Source organism: Spermophilus citellus, assembly GCF_964194105.1.
Source record: "Spermophilus citellus genome assembly, chromosome: 5".
In the NCBI taxonomy this organism is placed as follows: domain Eukaryota; kingdom Metazoa; phylum Chordata; class Mammalia; order Rodentia; family Sciuridae; genus Spermophilus; species Spermophilus citellus.
Window position 1 is genome coordinate 62,131,917 of NC_138186.1, and position 22,370 is coordinate 62,154,286.

At 35.7% G+C, this 22,370-nt stretch overlaps 1 protein-coding gene across 3 annotated transcripts in view; it reads right to left on the reverse strand.

The window, feature by feature from the left end:
- Positions 1-22,370, reverse strand: part of CYP39A1 (cytochrome P450 family 39 subfamily A member 1) — a 125,810-nt gene that overhangs the window by 75,415 nt on the left and 28,025 nt on the right. For all 3 annotated transcript variants that reach the window (XM_081295609.1, XM_081295608.1, XM_081295610.1), the window contains one exon: positions 16,209-16,299. In XM_081295609.1, the coding sequence (XP_081151735.1) occupies positions 16,209-16,299 (91 nt within the window). The remainder of the gene's footprint in view (positions 1-16,208; positions 16,300-22,370) is intronic.

Sequence of the window (22,370 nt, forward strand, 5' to 3'; positions counted from 1 at the left end):
ATCAATGTAAAAACTATAAAACTGTGATAAAAGAAGTAAAATATTAAGTAAATGAAAAGATACTTCATGTTCATGAACAGGAAAACTTAATAAAATCAAAATGTCAGTTTTTCCCAAATTGGGTTACAGATTCAATGTAATCACAGTTAAAATCCTAGCATGTTATTAAGTGACTACAATATTAACAAACTGATTCCAAAGTTTATATGGAGATATATAATAGCCAATAAAATATAGTATAGAATATAGAAGAACAAGGTTGAAGGTCTGACACTATGACCCTATGATTTACTATAAACAAACAATAATCAATACTGTGTAATACTGATGAAATAATAACCAAATAGATCAATGGAGATCTCAGAAACATCTACCTAAATCTAGTGGAGATTGCTGGAAAAGGGGCAAAGGCAATGGAATAAAGATGTTTAGAACAAATGATGCTGAAACAGCTGAACATTAACATACAAAAGAAAAAAACCTAGATACAAAACTCACACTCTTTTAAAAAATTAGAATGGGTCAAAGACCTAAGTGTAAGAGACAAAGCCATGCGACTCCTAGAAGGTAACACAGTAGAAAACTCAGATCATCCAAAGTTTGGTGGTAACTTTTTAGGAGGAACAACAGGGCTATGATCCATGAGAGATAAGAATTTATTAGCAGGATATTATTAAAACTAAAAAATGTTTCAAAAGGATGAAAAGACAAGGCACAGACGGGAAGAAAAGATTCACAAAAGACATATCTGATAAAGGAGTGTTGTACAAAATATATATATATATATATATATATATATATATATATATATATATATATATATATATATATAAACTCTTAAAACCCCAAAATAAATGAAACAAACAACTTGTTAAAAAATGAGCCAGAGATCTTAGCAGACACCTCACCAGAGGAAATAGACAAATAAGTACATGAAAAGATGCTCTATACCATGTGTCATTAGGGAAGTGCAAATCAAAACAATAAATACCATTACACACCAGTTACAATGGCCAAAATCCAGAACACTGACAACACCAAAAGCTGGTGAGGAGGTGGAAAAATAGAAACTCTTATTTGTTGGTGGTGGGAATGCAAAAAGTAGAGGCATTTTGGAAGACAGATTGGTAGCTGCATTAAAAAAAAAAAAAAACCGAAAAACAAAAAAACCAAAAAAACCCTGCCATTCTTGTATATTAGTACTCAACAGCCATGTTCCTTGGCTCTTAAAAGAAGAGAAAACTGATATGCATACCTGCATATGGTTGTTTATAGCAGTTTTGATCATAAACCAAGATGTCCTTCAGCAGGTGAACAGGTAACTATGTGTATTGCATCCAGGCAATGAAATGTTACCAGCATTAAAAAAATAATAATAAGGTATCAAGCTATGAAAAGACATGATGTAAACATAAAAGCATGTTGCTAAATAAAATAAGACAATCTGAAAATTACAAATACTGTATGTTTCCAACTATATGACATTCTGAAGAAGTCCATCTGTGTAGGCAGTAAAAAGATCTGTGATTCCCAGTAGTTAGAAGGGGGAAAGGAATGAATAGGTGGAGCACAGAGAGTTGTCATACCACTGGAAGTAACATGTGTGATCATACTGGTAGGTACATGTCATCATACATTCATCAAGCTACAGAGAACCTACACCTCCAAGAGTCAACCCTAATGTAACTCTAAACTTTGGGTTATGATGATGTAGCAATGTGAGTTCATCACTTGGAAGAAAGGTATCACTTTGGTGAAGGGTTTTATAATGGATACACAAGGGGTGTAAAACGGTTAACAGGAATTATCTATAAATTCTTTTCAATTTTACCATGAACCTAAGAGTGCTTTAAATAATAACATTCATTAAAAGCAATTATAATTTGTCTATGTGGTAAATCTTATGCAAATAAATTAAAACTTTTCTATGAGTTATCCTGTGTCCACTTTGCAGACTCATTGACAGTTTAATATTATTGATACTACTGAATAAAATAAGAATAGACTTTAGTATGGGGGCTATGGAAGCATATTTTTTTATTTGCTCAGAAATGTTTACAAAAAGGCTTGCTATTGATTAAGAACAGGGGTGTTAATAAGAAACAAGACAAATCCCATGTCAGCATTAATAGATCTCACTTTTGTTTTTAGAGATGGTGTCCTACTTTGCTGCCCAGACTGCCCCCAAACTCCTGGCATCAAGAGATCCTCCTGCCTTGGTTTCCAGAGTAGCTAGGACTTGTGTGGTGCAGCACTTGGCTCAGATCTCACTGTTTTGCGCGATAACCAAATAATCATGCAGAGAAATTTCTACTTATAGACTAGACTGCATATTTGAAAGATAAACGAGGAATGACAAGTTGTAAAACAGTAGAGGTTCATTTAAAACAGGGGTTGATTTTGTTCATATTAGCTCAGTCTATTTTTATGTCTGAAGATAATAAAAAATTTTCCCATCACAACTATTTTCACTGAGATCTCCTAGAATTAACTCTTTAACAATACAATTTTTTAGCATGTTAGTTCTTTAATAATTATGATATAAGCATTTAAACTCTAATTCAAAGAGAAAGGGGAAATCAAATTAAGAATATAAGACTATACACAACCCTTACAAAACATGACAATCAATCTTTATTTTTAGTCCAAATTTTCCAATAAGATGATAATTTTCATTATACTCTTTAGTAGTTGATGCAAATCTTGAACTACATTATTCAGCCATTAACCAACGCTTATATAAATGTGGTTGCCTATAAGCATTCTATTTGACAGATTGTGTTGACATACTATTAGTGGCTTAGAGTCAGGCAAGAGGGTAGAGAGCTCAGGGAATAAACAGGGAAGTAGGAAAATGGAAATGGGACAGTAATGTCTTAATATCCTCTTTAAATCTGAGTGTGAACATTTTTGTAGATACTGGTGGGGAAAAAAAGCAACCACAACAAAGCACATATTACAACTTTTTTCCTGTATATCACGTTTTGACATCTTAAAAAACCTTTCTTGGTGTTGAGAGACTGCCCCTACCCAGTCTAGACAAACCTCAGAGATAAAAAAGGGCTCTTGGAAACAGCAGAGTCCAACCAGATGCATAGTTTTGACAAGCAAAGTATTCAATCCAGAGCCATCATTCCTCTGTCTGTCCTATATAACTGAGTCTCTCCTGTATCTCCACACTTGACTGACCATCTCATAAAAGCATATAAAATAGAGCAAGGATAGAAATAATGACAGTAATAGGCAACATTTATCATATATCAAGAATTGTACATAATATTTTATATATTATCTAACTTTAGTTTTATATATCCTATAGAAGTGCTTTAAGACTCAAATTAACTATATAATTGATAAATTATATATCCACTATAATAAAATTATAATATCAATATGCATGTAATAAGACATTATTAACTCATGGAGGCCCAATTAACATTTTAAATAAACATATTTTATATTAAGATTAATGAAAATATAATGCTTGTATCAAAAAACATGAAAAAATGTAATTAAGAAGTAGACAACAAATTGCTTGATATTGTTTTATGAAGTCCTACATGTTCAGATGTTTTATATATCCCACTTATTTTACATATGTGGTTTCTAAACTGTTATTCACAGTCTACTTAAAGCACACCTAAAAACTAAAATTAGAAACTTTACCATAGTTGAGAGTTTTTGAGGATATATAACATTTTTAAAAAGTCTCCTAATTCCCAAAAAATACTCCACAAAATTAGAGGAGAAAGAAAACAATTTGAACACTGCATAAGTAATTAAGTTGAATGTGGTATGTGCATTACAGGTAATCACTAAGAGATTGCAGACAGAAAGAAATCTCACACTTTTATAAAATATAGTACAGACAAACACTGAAAATAACTGATAATTAAACCTCAAGTGAGATGATTTGACAGTATGACCTTTTATACTTTATTCATCCTAATTTGCTTGATAATTAGGGTGGCCATCTGTGTTAGCTTATTTGGCTTTAATTAAAAGAAATATAAAATATGTATTTTTATGACAGAAGATAGTTTTTTCAAGTTAGAGTCAGATACTCAGTGAAAATAAGCTTCTATCCTACACAGAAACAGATAGGGAAAATATCTCTCTTGATGATCACATTTCAAAGATGATTCCCAGGTCCTTCAAAACATCCTGGGTCTTAAAGCTGATAAAAGGCTATAATGTTGTCTGTATTCTTGATAGCTGCCATTCTGACTGGCATGAGATGAAATCTTAGAGTAGTTTTGATTTGCATTTTTCTAATTACTAAAGATGTTGAACATTACTTCATATATTTGTTGATCGAATGCATGTGGAGGAAAAGGCATACTCATACATTGCTAGTGAGACTACATATTGATGCAACCAATCTAGAAAGTAGTATGGAGATTCCTTAGAAAACTTGGAATGGAACCACTATTTGACCCAATATCCCACTCCTCGGTCTATACCCAAAGGACTTAAAATCAGCATACTTATAGAGACGTGTCCACATCAATGTTCACAGCAACTCAGTTCACAATAGCTAAGTTATGGAACTAACCTAGGTGTCCTTCAATAGATGAATGGATAAAGAAACTGTGGTATATGTACACAATGGAATATTCCTCGGCATTAAAGGAGAATAAAATTATGGTATTTGCAGGTAAATGGATGGAGTTGCAGAATCATGCTAAGTAAAGTAAGCCAATTCCAAAATACCAAAGGTGGAATATTCTCTCTGATAAGTGGCTGCTGATCCATATGTGGGGGGCATGGGAAAATGGAGAAACTTTGGACAAAGAGGAATGGGGTGTGGAGGGGGTATGGGGTCAGGAAAGATGGTGGAATGAGATGGACATCATTACACTAGGTACATGTATAATAGCACATATGCTATGATTCTACATTGTGTACAACTAGAGAAATGAAAAGTTGTGCTGCAATTGTGTACAATGAATCAAAATGCATTCTTCTGTCTTATATACCTAATTAAAATAAATAAACATATAAGTAATTTTTAAAGGCTATAATGGTTAATATTGGTTGTTGATTTGACTGAATTGAGAGATGCCTAGAAAATTAGTAAAGCACACATTTGGGTGTGACTATAAGGTTGTTTCCAGGGAAGATTAGCATGTGGGAAGACCCACTTTGAATATGGGAGGTTCCATACAATAGGGTGGGGGCCCAGAAGGAACAAAGAGTGGAATAAGGAGAAAGCTCTTTCTCTGGCATTCTCCTGAGCTGTTGCTATATAACTTATATGAATGGACTGGAATTGCTTCTGTATAGGCACAGCAAAAAACAGTTCATATTTTTTATAAATGGCTTTCAATTCTGCAACAGTGACTTACAGACTGGAAGTACTGATATACTACAGCAGTTACCCAGGTAGGGGGAGAGAATATAGAAAAAGAGAAAAGATTTTGTTTTTCCCCTATAGAACTGAGTTCAAGAGTTCCAGATACGAGCATGATAGAAATTTAGATTGTTACAGCTATATGGTGGCCTCTGGGTCAGATAGACTCCCTATCAGCTCCACCCCTTTTCTTTCATTTTTAAAGATCAGGAATTGGTAGATCTCTAAGTCAGGAAAAGACTTTAGTAAGGAAATTATAAAGAACAACAAGGGTGAACAACAAGGATGTATTCCTTTTTCCATTTGTAGATATGTACATTTCTATTTGCTTGTAGATTCAAGCTCCATAAGGAAAGTTTTTTTTTCTTTTTATAATTCTTGGGTGCAAGCCATACTTGACTGCAACACATCCATTAGCGCTGCAATATAATATATGGAATATGCACCATGTTCATTTTTAAAAATCAGGAAAATTCTGCATTCTAAAACCATGGATTTATCGTTCAGTTGAGGGATTAGAAAAAAAAAAGTAAATAAAACCTGCATATATTTTTAAGTAAGAAATTTAGGGGGATTTGGAAGATAGCAGATTAGAAGAATCCGTGCTCTCCTACTGCTCCTCTGTTCTAGATGCAAGCAGAAGGAGTACCACAACTCAGCAAGTTGGGTGACTGGGGAATTCACTGAAATTCAACACTGGACAGTAAAATAATCATAGAGACACAAAGCCAGAAGATTTGAACATAAAACAAAAAAAATAATATATTAAGAGACATACTAACTGTGTTGGTAGTAGCGGGGCAGCAGCGTCAGCCCACTGCAAGAAGGAGGGGCACGGGGAATAGAACGAGAGGATATCACCTGAATAAAATCAGCTTGGGGAAAACTGTAGAATAAAGAAGGAGGCTAATCTTAAATGATTCAGGGAGGGGGGAGCCAGTTGATGATCTGAGAGTGATAAGAATCACTTGGCCAACAAGCAGAGAGTCATGACGGAAACCAACTGCAAGTGGCATAGCAGCAGAGAGCAGAAGCTGGACATTCAGGAGCCCAGAAAGGGCACTGCCAGCCTGATCCAGCAGTTCCCTGTTATGGGGTCCAGAATGTGCCTAGACCAGCATGACTGAAAGAGATGCAGAGAGGATTGTGCCTAGGATGATCTAGGCTGGGGATATTGAAGGGAGAGAGATCCCTTTGTTGATGGTGACCAAAATGAGCAGCTGAGAAGATACCAGAAACTGGTCAGACAGGCACATTCCCTGGTCTGATCCTGGGTAATTCATATGCATGACTAGTGAAGAATTTGGAATTTGGGAGATGTCTCTGACACCCAGATATCCAGCAGAGGTCAGCATTGGTCTAGCAATGGGGTTGGGAGGGGGGCATGGATCTAATCTCAAGTGCCTTCCAAGAAAGTTCCAAGATATAGCCAGAATTAAATTGCAGCCACTGGAACTTCCCATTTAGAACTCTGCATCAGCCCTGTTCTGGGAGTATATCAATTGACAGTACTCTATAATTTATCCTATCCTGTACTGTGAGATCGAAAGCTTAGAGCTACCAAAACCAGCTTTGGCTTCAGGTCACACTGGCTAGAAACTTGATGAGAGACACAGAAAAAGTCAGATTTAACAACATGCAGTCCTTGATCAAAGGGTTTCAGAGCCCAAAAAGAAAGGCAAAGAATGACACACAGCATAAGCAATATACATCCATCCTTCCCAACAATTTTGACCACTTTAGTGGAAATGAGGCCTTAATTTCTCATTAAGAACTTTTTTTCTATAAAATATTTGAGAATCAATCTAACAAAAGAGGTGAAAGACCTCTACAATGAAAACGAAAAAAACATTAAAGTAAGAGATTGAAGAAGACCTTAGAAGATGGAAAGAACTCCCATATTCTTGGATAGGCAGAATTAATATTATCAAAATGGCCTGGATGGGCATGGTGGCATATGCTTGTAATCCCAGTGGCTCAGGAGGATGAGGCAAGAGAATCACAAGTTCAAAGCCAGCCTCAGCAATAGCAAGGCACTAAGCAACTCAGTGAGACCCTGTCTCTAAATAAAATACAAAATAGGGCTGGAGATGTGACTCAGAGTCTGAGTGGCCCTGAGTTCATTCCCCAGTCCTCACCTCCCCCAAATGGCCATACAATTAATAGAAATGCAATTTTTATTAGAAAAAGATTTCTTAATAGAAATATAATTTCTATTAAGGCTTGATGACATTCTTCAGAGAAACTGAAAAAGCAGTCATGAAATTCATTTGAAAAAATAAGAAGCCCAGAATAGCCAACACAATCCTCAGCAAAAAAAAAAAAAAAAAAAGTAAAGCAGGAGGCATCACAATACCAAACCTTAAATTATACTGTAGAGCTATAGTTTTTTAAAAAAGGCATGATATTGGCACCAAAAGAGATATGAAGACCAAAAGTACAGAATAGAAGACACAGAGACAAACCCATGTAAATACAATTATCTCATACTAGACCAAGGTACAAAAAACATACATTGGAGAAAAGATATCCTCTTCAACAAATGGTGCTGGGAGAACTGGAAATATATACGCAGCAAAATGAAAGTAAGCCCCTATCTCCCACTATGCACAAAAGTCAAAGTAGATCAATAAGAATTAGACCAGAGACCCTCCGCCTTGTAGAAGAAAAAGTAGGCACTAATCTTCATCATGTTGCATTAAGCCCTGACTTCCTTAACAAGACTCCTATAGCTCAATAAATAAAACCAAGAATCAATAAATGGGATGGATTCAAACTGAAAAGCTTCTTCACAACAAAGGAAACAATCAAGGACATGAAGAGAGAGCCTATAGAATGGGAGAAAATCTTTGCCACCTGTATCTCAGATAGAACATTAGTCTCCAGGATATATAATGAACTCAAAAAAACTTAACATCCAAAATAAATAAATAGATAAATAAATAAATAAATAATCCAATCAATCAATGGGCAAAGGAACTGAACAGACACTTCACAGAAGAAGAGATACAAACGGTCAACAAAATATATGAAAAAAATTTTCAACATCACTAACAGAGAAATGCAAATTAAAACCACATTGAGATATCATCTCACTCCAGTCAGAATGGCAATTGGCATACTATAGTGATACAGCCACATTAATGCTTATAGCAGCTCAACTTACAATAGCTAAACTATGGAACCACCCTAGGTATCCTTCAACAGATGAAAGGATAAAGAAAATGTGGTATATATACAGAAGATAATATTACTCAGCCTTAAACAAGAATGCAATGATGGCATTTGCTGGTAAAAGCATGGAAATAGAGAATATCATGCTAAGAGAAATAAGCCAATCCCCCCCCAAACTAAGGCCAAATGTTTTCTCTGATATGCAAATGCTAATTTTTAATAAGGAAGGTGCTAGCGAAGAATAGAGTTACTTTGTATTAGGCAGAGGGAATGAAAGGAGGGGAAGGGGAATAGGGGCAGGAAGGATACAAGAATGAATAGGACATTATTACCCTATATGCATATATGATCACAGGATCAGAATGATTCTACATAATGTACAATCAGAAGAATGAGAAGTTATATTCCATTTCTGTATGATGTGCCAAAGTACATTCTACTATTATGTATAACTAAATAGAACAAACTTTAAATAAAGAATATGAGTAACAATAATTGTTGGCGAGGATGGGGGAAAAAGATACACTCATACATTGCTGGTGTGACTGAAAACTGGTACAACCACTCTGTAAAACAGTATGGAAAATCCTCAGAAAACTTGGAATGGAACTACCATTTGACTCAGTTATCTCATTCCTCAGCTTATACCCTGCTGCAGTCTTGGCTGGGCACAGAATCAGGAGCCACTCAAGCAGGAACAAAACTTTATTTTTGAAAAAGCCGCCAATACTCCATAGGTGCCGGCAAGCCAGAATCGGTCCACCCACGCGTGCGTCTACCGGAACCGTGCGGCGCCGGAACCCCGGGGGGGGGGGGGGGAGGCGGGGCCCCCGGACCTCCCCCGGAATTCCCTCCTACTATCCTTCCCCAACCAATGGGAACTCTCCAGGAGTCCCGTAACATGAGTCCCGTAGCAGGCCAAGGTGAACAGCAGGAGTCCAATTTCCATATGAATGTAAATCTTAACATAATCATATCATCTCAGTGGCTAGCTGTCACTTTACAACCAAAGGTGCCATGCATCATATTATTTGCTTGTGGCTCCTAGCAATACCCAAAGGACTTAAAATCAGCATACTATAGAGACATGTCCACATCAATGGTCAGAGCAACCCAATTCACTATAGTTAAGCTATGGAACTAACCTAGGTGCCCTTCAACAGATGGATGGATAAAGAAAATGTGGTACACATATGCAAGGGAATATGACTCAGCCATAAAGAATGAAATCATGGCATTTGCCAATAAATGGATGGAATTGGAGGCCATCATGCTAAGTGAAATAAGCCAATCACCAAAAAAACAAAGGTCAAATGTTCTCTCTGATATGCAGATGCTAATACACAATAAAGAGGGGGAAGCAGAAGTTCACTGAATTAGACAAAGGAGAATAAAGGGAAGGGAGGAGGATGGGGAAAGAAAAGACAATAGAATGAATCAAATATAACTTTCCTATATTCATATATGAATACATGACCAGTATAACCCCACATCATGTACAATCACAAGAATGGGAAGTTATACTCCATGATATGTCAAAATACATTCTATTGTCATGTGTAACTAAAAAGAACAAATAAATTTTAAAAAAGAAAAGAACTTTTTCTTATTTAACTCCCTTTCTTATTTTATTTTGTTTTTCTTTAAGTTCTTTTCCATTCTGTGTGATTGTGTTTGTGTGTATAAGTGTGTTTCTGTGTGTGTGTACGCAGGCATGTATGTCATTGCTGTGCTGACAGATTTAATATTAGATTTAATATTACTTACATGTACTTTTCCTATAATTTTTAAAATTTTTATTTCTTTTTTTACCTGGTTGTTATCTGGTCTTGTTTTATCTTTAATGGGATAAAATTTTATGTGAGTTTGATTTGGTTTGATTTTTGTTTGCTTATACCTTTGATTTTGTTCCTCTTATTATGACTTTTTCACTGTCTTTGCCATCTAATAGCCAAGTTTTCTTGTTCCCTCTTCCTGTAGTTTATTACTTTAAGTATTTTTTATTCCTCCTTCTTTATAGCCATTACCTTCTACCACTATCCTGATTCTGCTCTATTCACTTTTTAAACATTGCAAACTTCCTCTTGCCTTCCCACTATATTTTCTCTTCATCTAAGGAACTGTAATTTCAATATCTAATAACACTATTTAGTCTTATAATTCTACCACACTCATGTTCCTGTGGTTATTAATATAGTGGACAATATAGTTGACATTTTCTCTTCAATGTCTGATCTAATTCATAGCAGTTTATTGTTGGTACTGATGCTAAATGCTGACCCATTCCTCTTCAAATGATAACTAGTGTTGTAGATGTCACAATAGGAACTGGACATTTATTTTAAGGCTGTGCATTGTTGGCTACTATTATTGCTTTTCTTGCTCCCCCCTTTCTCTAAGTGGGGCAGGGAAGTGATTAGGACACTACAATCTCACAAGTTTACAGGGTAGATATTCTGCTGCTGAGCTACACTCACAACTCAGCCAAGTAATAACAAACCTCACTCCACATGCAAAGGAGCCCTACTCAAGCTCTAACAATACTTCAACACATAGATTAAGGGAGACACACTAACTTGGTTGGTGGCAGCAGGGGCAGCAATGTCAGCCCACTGTTCTAAAACTTAAAAATGAGATGGATATTCACATATAAGAGGAGATACAACCCTCAAAATAGACAACTTAAAAAAAATACCTCTCCAAGGCAAATCATGATCAAGTAGAAATAAGGAAAGAATATTAAAAGCTACAAGAGAAAAACATCAACTGACATTTAGAGATAAACCAATAAGGCTCATTTCTGATGTCTCAAATCAGTCTCTAAAAATTAATGAGAAGAGACAAAGAAGATATTCCAAGCCCTAAAAGAAAACACTTGTCAATCAAGATTGCTATATCTAGCAAAGCTATGTTTTAGAATGATAAAGGACATAAAAATTTCCATGATAAGGATAAACCAAAAGAATTCATGACCACTAAGCTAACATTACAAAAATTAACATATACTACACACAGAACCCAAAAACAAATCTCAAAGTTCACAAATGGAGGGAGTGCTTTAGAAGAGCAACTAATTATATTAAAATTAAAATTAAGAATGAATTAAACATAGGAAACAAACCCAAATGGCAGGAAATAACAAACATCTACCTATAGTAACACTGAGTGAAAATGCTCTCAATTCCCAAACTAAACGACATAGATAGGCAAAATGGATTAAAAAAAAAACAACAACAAACAAACAAGATCCAGCTGTATGATGTTTGCAAGAGACTTATAGGCAAGACTCCCACAGGCTGAAAGTAAAAGGATAGGGAAAAGAATCCATGGAAGTGAAGGCCAGAAACAATCAGGAGTATCTAGCCTCATACCTGACACAGCATATTTCAAGCAAAAACTAATCAGAAGGGATAAAGAAGATCACTATGTAGTAGAAAATGAAAGAGTCCAGGAACAAGATAAAATGATAGTAAATATCTATTCCCCACATGTTGGTAAACCTAATTACATTAGATAGACCCCAATACAATAATACTAGGTAATATCAAGACACTCCTTTCACTAATAGACAGGTAATCCAGCCATAAAATCAATAAGGAGATTTTCAACCTAAATAATACTGTAAATCAAATGAACTTTACAGACATCCACAGAATATTTTATCCCCAAACAGCTAAATTCACTTTCAGATCAGCAGCTCATGGGAACCTTTCCAAAATAGACCATATTTTAGATAACAACGTAAGCCTTATCAAATGCACACACACAAAGAAATAAAACTATTGATTTAATCCTGTGCATCTTATAAGATTATAATGGAATAAAATTAGCAATTAATAGCAAGAAAAGTTATAGAAACCACATTAACACATGAAGATTGAATAACATTCTTTTAAATTGAGGGAAAAAATCATGGAAGAAATGAGAAAAGAAATCAAGAAATTCTTAGAAACAAATAAGAACAGAGATTCAACATATCAAAGTCTCTAGGACAGTATAAAAGCAGTTCTAAGAGAAAAAATTTATAGCATCAAGTGCTGACAAGAAAAAAATAAATATATAAAGATACCAAATAAATATGCTAGTGTTGCAAGACCCTAGAAAAAGAACAAACTAATTCTAAATTCCATAGAAGACATGACGTAATTAAGAGTTAAAATTAATGAAATTTAGACCTTTAAAAATACAAAGTATCAATTCAACAGACTTGGTTCTTTAAAAAGATAAACAAGATTGATAAATCCTTAGCCAAACTAACCAGAAGATAGAGAAGATCCAAATCAACAAAATTAGAGATGAAAAAGAAGACATCACCACAGACACTTCTATAATCCAGAAGATCACTAGAAACTATTTTGAAAATTCATACTTTAATAAACTGGAAAATTGAGAACACACTGACAAATTTCTACAGACATATGACCTGCCCAAAATGAATAAAGGAGGATATAGAAGATTTATACAGACTAATATCAAGCAATGCAATTGAAGAAGCAATTAAAAGATTTCCAAGAAATAAAAGCCTAGGATCAGATGGTTTCTCAGCCAATTTCTACCAGACCATTAAAGACAAACATGCACCCCAGTATTCCTCAAATTATTCCAGGAATAATTTGGGGACAGAATACTCCCAAAATACAGGAAGATTGAATAGTTCCAAATATATTCAGTGCAGTCAGTTTAACTCTGCCACCAAAACAAGACAAAGACCCATCAAGGAAAGAGAACTACAGACCAATATCCCTGAAGAATATAAATGCAAACATCCTTAATAAAATATCGTAAACCCATTCAAAAACACCTTAAGAGGATAGTATACCATGATCAAGTGGTTTTCATCCCAGGGAATGCAAGGTTGATTCAACATGCTCAAATCAATAAATACAATTCACCACATAAATAGAATTAAGGATAAGAATCATATGATCATCTCAATATATGCAAGCAAAGGCATTTGACAAAATCCTGCACCCATTCATATTAAAAACATTGGATAAACTAGGGAGAGAAGGAACTTACCTCAATATTATAGAGGATAAATACGAGAAGCCCAAAGCCAACATTATACTGAATGAAGAAAATCTGAAAGCATTTTCTCTAAAAGCAGGAATAAGACAAAGATGACCACTCTCACTAATTCCATTAAATATAGTTCTTGAAACAACAGGCAAAGCAACTAGGCAAGAAAAAGAAATTAAAGGGATACAATAGAAAAGAAATCAATTTATTTATGTTGCTGATGACATGATCCTATATGTAGAAGACCCAAAAAACTCCATTAGAAAACTACTATAGCCGATATACTAATTTAGCAAATTATAGGATACAAGATCAACATTCATAAACAAATAGCTTTCCTACACTCAAATAGTAAATCTGTTGAGAAAGAAATAAGGTGAACTATTTTGTTCTCAATAAATTTGGGGAAAAAAAACCTTGAATAAATCTAACCAAGGAATAAATCTAAGCAAGAAAGTGAAATTTCTCTACGAAGAAAACTACAGAGACTGAAGAAAGAAATTCAATTCCTTAGAAGATGAAAAGGCCAAAGATCTCCTATGTTCTTGGATAGGCAGAATTAATATTGTCAAAATTATTCTATTACCAAAAGCATTATAGAGATTCAATGTACTCCCCATCAAAATATCAATGGAATTCTTCGGAGAACTAGAAAAAAAAGTCCTAAAATTCATTTGGAAGAATTAGAGACCCAGAATAGTCAAAGCAATTCTGAGCAAGAAGAATGATGCTGGAAGCATCACAATACCTGATCTCAAATTATACTACACATTTATAGTAGCAAAAATAACATGGTATTGGCATTAAAAAAGACATGAATACCAATGGAAGAGAACGGAAGACACAGAGACAAATCCACATGGTTACAGACATCTGATATTTGACAAAGGTACCAAAACCATGACAGAGAAAAGATAGCCTTTTTAACATGGCTCTGGAAAAACTAGATATCCATATGTAGAAGAATTAAACTAGAGCCCTATCTCTCACCCTGAACAAAATGTAATAAAAGTGGATCAAAGACTTAGGGATTAGACCAGAAACCCTGCAACTTATATAAGAAAATGTAGGTTGATATTCCAACATACTGGCACAGGCACCAACTTCCTTAACAAGACCCCTAAAGCTCAAGCTCAAGCAATAAAACTAAGAATCAATAATGGTATCAAATTAAAAAGCTCTGCACAGCAAAGAAAATGATTTCAAGAGTAAAGAGAGAGCCTACAGAATGGAATACATAAATCTTTGCCAGCTATTCCTCTATCTGGAGATTAATATCCAGAATATATAAGGAACTCTAAAAAACTTAATACCACAAAAATAAATCACCCAGTAAATAAATGTACAAAAGAACTAACGAGACATTTCAAGGAAGAAGAAACACCAATAGTCAACAAATATATGAAAAAAATGTTCAACAGCCCTGACAATCAGGGAAATGAAAATCAAAACTACATTAAGAGTTTATCTCACTGTGGTCAGAATGTAATTATCAAGAATACAAATATTAACAAATATTGGCAAGGATGTGAGGAAAAAAGTACACTCATACATTATTAGTGGGTCTGCAAATTAGTACCAGTACTCCGGAAATCAGTATGGAAATTCCTTAGAAAACTAGGAATAGAACCACCATATGACTCAGCTATCCCACTCCTTGGTACTTATCCAAATGAACTAAAAACAGCATATTAGAGTGACACAGGCACATCAACGTTCATAGCAACACATTCAATATATCCAAGTTATGGAATCTGCCTAGGTATCCCTCAATAGATAAATGGATTAAGAAAATGTTGTATATGTACACAACAGAGTTTTACTAAGTCATACAGAAGATGAAATTATGACATTTTCCAGTAAATACGTGGAACTGAGAAACAATGCTAAGTGAAATCAGCAAGACTCACAAAGCCAAGGGTTGAATGTGTTCTCTCATGCGAAAACTGGAGCAAATTAAGGGGAAAAATGTGGGTGCGGCAGATCTTACGATAATAGAGGGAAGATCAGTAGGGTAGAGGAAAAAGAGTGAGGAGGAAGGAGAAGGAATGGAAAGGGGAGGAAATGCAGAATGAATTTAACAAAATTAAGTTATGTACATATATAAATACACTACAGTGAATCCTACCTGTTGGGGATATCTATAAAGCACAAAAAAACAATAAATAGAAAGAAGATCAGTAGACTAAGGAAGAGGAATTGCAGAAGGAAAGAGGAAGCACTGGGGACTGAATTGGAGCAAATTAAATTCCATGCATGTATGATTATGTTAAAATGAACCCTATTATTTTTTAACAATACTTTTTTTTTTGTCCTGGGGACTGAATACAGGGGTACTTTATCACTTAGTCACATCCCCAGCCCTTTTTATTTTTTTATTTTGAGATAGAGTCATGCTAAGTTGCCCAGGCTGGCCTCAAACTTGCAGTGATACAGGCACATCCTGGTTCAGCCAGATAGTCACTGGAGGTATGCCCTGGAAGGAGACTGTTAGGCCCCATATCCTAATTGTTCTACCATCTCCCAGTAGTGCTACCTTGGGACCAAGCTCTTAAAACATGGGCCTCAGGGGAATAGTCAAGATCCAAACTATAGACCAATAACGTGTGTACTGGATTATTAAATGCATTCTCAAGTATGAAAATGAGCTTGGGTTTAGTACTTGCTGTGCCAAACACAGTAGATATGCCTTCCATAATGGTCTTGTGGACATCGGGATGAGAAAGGACAAATGCAAGTGTCCAAAACGCAACCTGAAAAAGAAAAACATATGTCAAAATTAGACTTCTTTGAAAGCAAACAAAAGCTACGAATGAAACAAATTAGGATAATGTCTAAATTAACCTTAAAAGCATGATAGAAAAGAGCATCATTGAAGATGACTAGAATTTATGAACTGAAGAGGTGTCTTATATCTTCTAGATGTCAAACTTACCAATTTATTCTGTCCTTATGGTTTAACTATATTGTTTATATAGATTCAAATACGTTCACTAAAAATAGAAAAAGTGAAATTCCTTTTTACCAATAAGCAACAAAATATTATATAGGTATGTATTAAATATTCAGAAGCAACAAATCATGACATTTAAAAATGTTAATAGAAAACAAAAACAATTTTCAAGATTAAATGAGCCTAAAATACAAACAAATTAGTAAATTTCACTTTTTGCAAACAAAACAGTAATTTAAAATAAGCCCAGGAATCCATATCTAAAATCTTATAAACTAAATGATAATAGTGCTCTACATGAAAAATCAAATCATTTCACACCTGAATGCAATGGAACACAGTATATTTCCAAGTTATCTATTGGCTGATGGAAATTTTTTCATATCTTTACTCAATAAATCATAAGACAAGATTACACTGCTATTCATCTTAAAATTTAACTTCCTACTCCAATAGATGTTTTTGTTTCTATTCTTAGGTTATACAATAAAGGAAATCTGTACAAAATCATAAAAGAAGCTTAGGTTTTCCTTTCAGTTTTTCTATAAGTATTTGTTGTAAAAGAAGTTTCATCTAGGAAAATCAGTCCTGAAGAGACTCGGGCAAAATTATGTGTAACTTAAACCTTCTTTCTCTTTTGTAAGGAACATTATGTACTTGAAATCATCCCAGTACTCCCCAGTGTGGTCAAAAGAGGAAGAGCAACCATCTGACAGGAAATGCTCAAACAAGCCAAGTGCAACACTGCCCACTGTTACCCCTTGGTGACATTAAATTAATAGTGCAGTGATTTTGTGTGTGTGTGTCCATGGTACTGTTTACATAAACAAGGCAAACAGGAGAACTCTGCTCTTGCAATCTTCGTGGGGCACAGTTCAGATTAGGAAAGCTTTACCTAGTTCAGTCTCACAGATGAAGAAAGAGGTACTCAGAGTTCTCTTTTCCTATCTCTACACTCAGATCTTTTCTCCTTGAAGTGATGAACTACTGAATTTAATTAATAATCACTCAGAGAGGATCCACAAGAGATGAATAAGAGGCACCCTGCAACCCCTGGTCCCCCACATAGAAGAAGAACCAAAGTAACAGGTGTGTAGCTGCATAGTGAGATGAGTGACCAGAGGAGATTACTGGAATTCAACAGTTGAAAAACAGAAACCTTATAAAATCCAGATATCTGAGATAGCAGCATAGCAAAAGAAGCAAAATATATCCCAGCACTTGTTGATCCCACGACACGGTCAAGGGAGGGGGAGTCTCCCCTCCACAGGCTCAATATGAAAGAGAGTTCCTACCAAACTCTATCAGGGTGATACTGGAAAATCCTAGCTACTGGAGAGTTTTATAACCCTTGTGGGTTTATAGCCTGAATAGAAAAGAATCCTGAAATCTGCAAGGTAGCCAGGCTTTTGAAAAGGAATTCATTCTATCTACAAGTGAACACTTAGAGTGCCATAGCCAGGAGCCATCTAGAGACCCTAGTGTCTGAATCTGGACACCTTCAGGGTCAGAAGCCACTCTATATTTCCATCTCTGGTGTGCCACAGACCTTCCACTGCACTGGCTCCACAGGTAGATGCCTCACAAACCAAATTAGGCTCAACAGAATGACTCTGAACAAACCTACTGAGAGTACTACACTGGAGGGGGCAGGTGTTGCAACACTGATGGTCAAGTGAACTCTGCCCTCAAGAACCCAGGGATTAGGGAACCAGCCTTCTGAGACTGCAGATGTGGCTAGTCACATGTGGTTTCTTTTCCTAACAAGGCAAAGAACCTCTGGTTTCACTGCTCCCCTCCCACAGAGGCATGCTTGGGCAGTCTCAAGCAAAACTACTGAAGCTCCAGCTCTTGTCCCATCCTCAGGGTTCACAACATAGAAGACCTGGAGAAAAATTTTGCCTAGCATTAGCTGCGTTCAGATCTTACTTGATGCCTGTGAGCACCTCAGCTGAGAGGAATTCTGTCCAGCTCCAGCCTTGACCTATCTCACTTGATCCCTGGTAGATACCAAAGCTGAAAGCATTGGCATGGGGAGAAAAGGCTCCATCCCCAGGCATGCACAGCGGGGAAGTCTGAGGTTCCACTCCTGAGCAAAATGCCCATAGTAGCATCAGAAAGGAACAATGTAACTTTTGTTGTCACAACACCTATGTAGGTCCCATGAACTGGTCGCCCTCTTGTTTGATCACACACTGCTCACAAGACTGGGTGTAAATATCACAGGGGGGTATCTATGATTCCTGTCCCTACCTCACCCTGTACAGCATTTGAATCTGCATTAGTGTCTTACCAGAGGAAAAGTGTTCAGGCCCCTCACTATTACTGAAGCAGTCAGTACTCCAGACCCTTTTAATCAACTCAGCCAATATCAACAGCGCCAGAGGAAATCCACAGCAACTGATAGGGCCATCCATCCCACTACAGGAAGAACCACAAGGCAAACCCCACCCACTCTGCTATTGACATCACGCTTGCTTGAATCGCTAGAGTGTCTCCATGCTTGTATGAGTGGTAAAGACAGTAAGTCTCTCTAACTTCAGTACAGTATACACTATGCCTAAACTAACCAAACAAAGCTAAGGAAGCTCCAGGAAATTATACTATAATGGCCACCCATAACCAAGTTCAATATTACATAATAAACCATTATCTCAAGAAGCATCTACAGAAGAAAACCACTTATTAAGAAGACCAACCCATTAAAGTTGTAGAGCTATCAGTTACACTAGATGCATAAATCTCAACTTGGGAACACAGAAAGTATGCAAAAACAAAGTTTATGATTCCTCCTAAAGATCATAACTGTCTAGAAACAGATTACAAAGATATCAGTGGATGAAATGACTGATAAGTAATTCAAAATAATGATTTTTAGAAGCTCAATGAGATCCAAGAGAATACAGATACATAGTTAAATGGAATTAGGTAGACAAGTTTGGTATAGGAATGATAAATTCAACAAAGAGAAATATTTTGAAAAAGAAACAATCAAATCTTGGAAATGAAGAGCTCAATAAAATTCAGATTAAAGATAAATTCAGGTAAGAGCTTAGAGATACAGTGCCATAGCCAGGAGCCTGGCCGGTGGTACAGTTCAGTACGACGGTTCAGAATGACAGCTCTTGCCTAGTGGGCACAAGACGCTGGGTTCAAATCCTAGAACTAGAAAATAACAGTAGTAATAATAACAATTAAAAACAAAAAAAATTAAAATTAACTGAAAGCCTCAACTACAGACCAGATCAAGTATAGCTGAGGCTCCAGCTCTTGTCCCATCAATATTACATAATAAACCATTATCTCAAGAAGCATCTACAGAAGAAAACCACTTACTAAGAAGACTAACCCATTAAAGTTGTAGAGCAAAAGATAGGTCTTTTGAAATATCACATACAGACAGAAATAAGAAAAAAATATATAAAAGAATCAAGACAGCTTTCAAGATTTGGGGGACACCATTAAAAGATCAATACCTGGGTGCAGTAGCACACACCTATAATCCCAGTGACTCTTGAGGCTGAGGCAAGAGGATCACGAGTTCAAAACCAGCCTCATCAAAAGTGAGGCTCTAAACAACTCAGTGAGACCCTGTCTCTAAATAAAACACATAACAGGGCTGGGGTAGTTGAGTGCCCATGAGTTCAATCCCTGGAACCAAAAAATAAATAAATAAATAAGATCAACACCCCACATCATGGGCATAACCAAAGGGGGAAAACAAAGGCTAATGGCATTGAAAGTCTATTTAATGAAACAATAGAAAACTTCCCTGATTTGGAGAAATATGTGGACATCCAGATAATGGAGGGTTTATAGAACCTCAAATAGACATGATCAGAAAAACATTCTCACCATGATGTACTCTACTCACTGTCAAATGTGCAGAACAAAGAATTTTAAAATATGCAAGAGAAAATGACCAAATCACATTTAAGTGCAATGCCACTAGCCTAACAACAGATTTCTTGGAAGAAGTTCTACAAACCAGGAAGGCATGAAATTATGTATTTCAAGCCCTATAAAATAAAACAAAACAAAACACAAGTGAGGCTATATACCCTATAAAGCTATCACTTAGAATGGATGAAGAAATAAAGACCTCCCAAGATAAGTGAAAACTAAGGGAATTCATGACCATCAGACCATGAATTGTCTACAAAAAAAGGTGCTTAAGGATGTCCTACACTTGAAAATAGAAGAAAAATACCATCATCATAGCATGTAACAGTATAAATCCCACTGGAGGAATAGATATATAAATGAGAAGTAGAAAATATTAAAATGTTGTTATGGTTTAAATATGAGGTATCCCCCCAAAGTTCCTATGTTAATGCAGGAATATGCAGAAGTAAAATTATTTAATTAACAAGAGATATAACCTAATCATTCTATCCTAATTAAATGGAATAACTGGGTGATAATGTAGGCAGGTGGGACATGCTAGAGACAGGAAGTGGGTCACTGGGAGCACCCTAGAAGGATTTACCTCCTGTTTGGTTCTCTTCATCCCACCTTTCTCTGCTTCCTGCCTGCCATGGTTGGAGTAGGACTCCTCCACCATGTCCCTCTCATGATATTCTGCCTTGGGCCCAAGCAATGAAGATTTCCCACCATGGACTAAAACTCTCACATATAAGCTAAAATAAACTTGTCCTCATCTAAGTTGTCCTTTTCAGGTAGTTTAGTCTCAGAAACAAAAAGCTGATTAACAAACTTATCAATATAGTAAACTATCAAATCACAAAGAGGAAAGAGAGGAAGAAACAAATATTTTATCAAACTAAAAGAATATCAAGAAAATAACAGACCCACGTCCTATTATTACTTTTCAGTAAGAGTCTTGGCTCTGAGTTCAGACACCAGTTGCTGGGGGATAGAGAATTATGAGCACAAGTAGATGGCTATAATTACTTACCAGTACTTCAACCTTCAGCCTGCCTGCTTTGAAGAAACTTACTCACAGAAAACCCCTTTGATGATAAAACCTATGTAATAAACAAACTGAGCTAGCTCTGGGGTCATTGTTCGTTCCTCCATCAGAGGATAGTGTCCCACTGGGTCCTAGCTTTCTCTCTTTATGTGTTTGTATATTTTTCTTAATTCCCCATTATTCTTTGCTGGTAACATTAATGAAGGTCATGGCAATCAAAAATAAAAAGAAAAGAATCCCAACAAAGAAAGACTTAGGATGAGATGGCTTCACTGCTGAATTTCACCAAACACTTAAAGAACTAGCACCAATGTGTCTCAAATCATTCCATTGAATTGAAAGGGAGGGAACCCTTCCAAACTCATTCTATGAGACCAGCATTATACTGTTTCCAAAAATCTAACAAGAACACATACACATACACACATACCAAGAAAAAGAAAAAAAAACTATAGACCAAAATCCCTAATGAACATAGATACAAAAATCTTTAACAAAATGCTAGCAAATCAAATTCAATAGCAAATCACAAAGATTATACACCATAACCAATTTGGTTTCACTCCAGGCATGCAAGAATGGTTCAACATATGAAAATCAATAAATGTTACATAAATAGAAGCATACAAAATCACATGATCACTTCATTAGATGCATAAAAAGCATTTGGTAAAATTCAACAGCTCTTCATGATAAAAATTCTGAACAAATTAGCTCTGGAAGAATCACACCTCAACATAATATAGCCAATGTATGACAAACAAACAAACAACATTATACTGAATGCAGAAACATTGAAAGCATTTACTCTAAGATCAGGAACAAGACAACATCACCCTCTAATTCAAGAGAGCATAGAAATTTAAACTCTTATTCAAGAGAGTATAGAAATTTAAACCAAAGCAATCAGATAAGAGAAAGGGGAAAAAAGGCATACA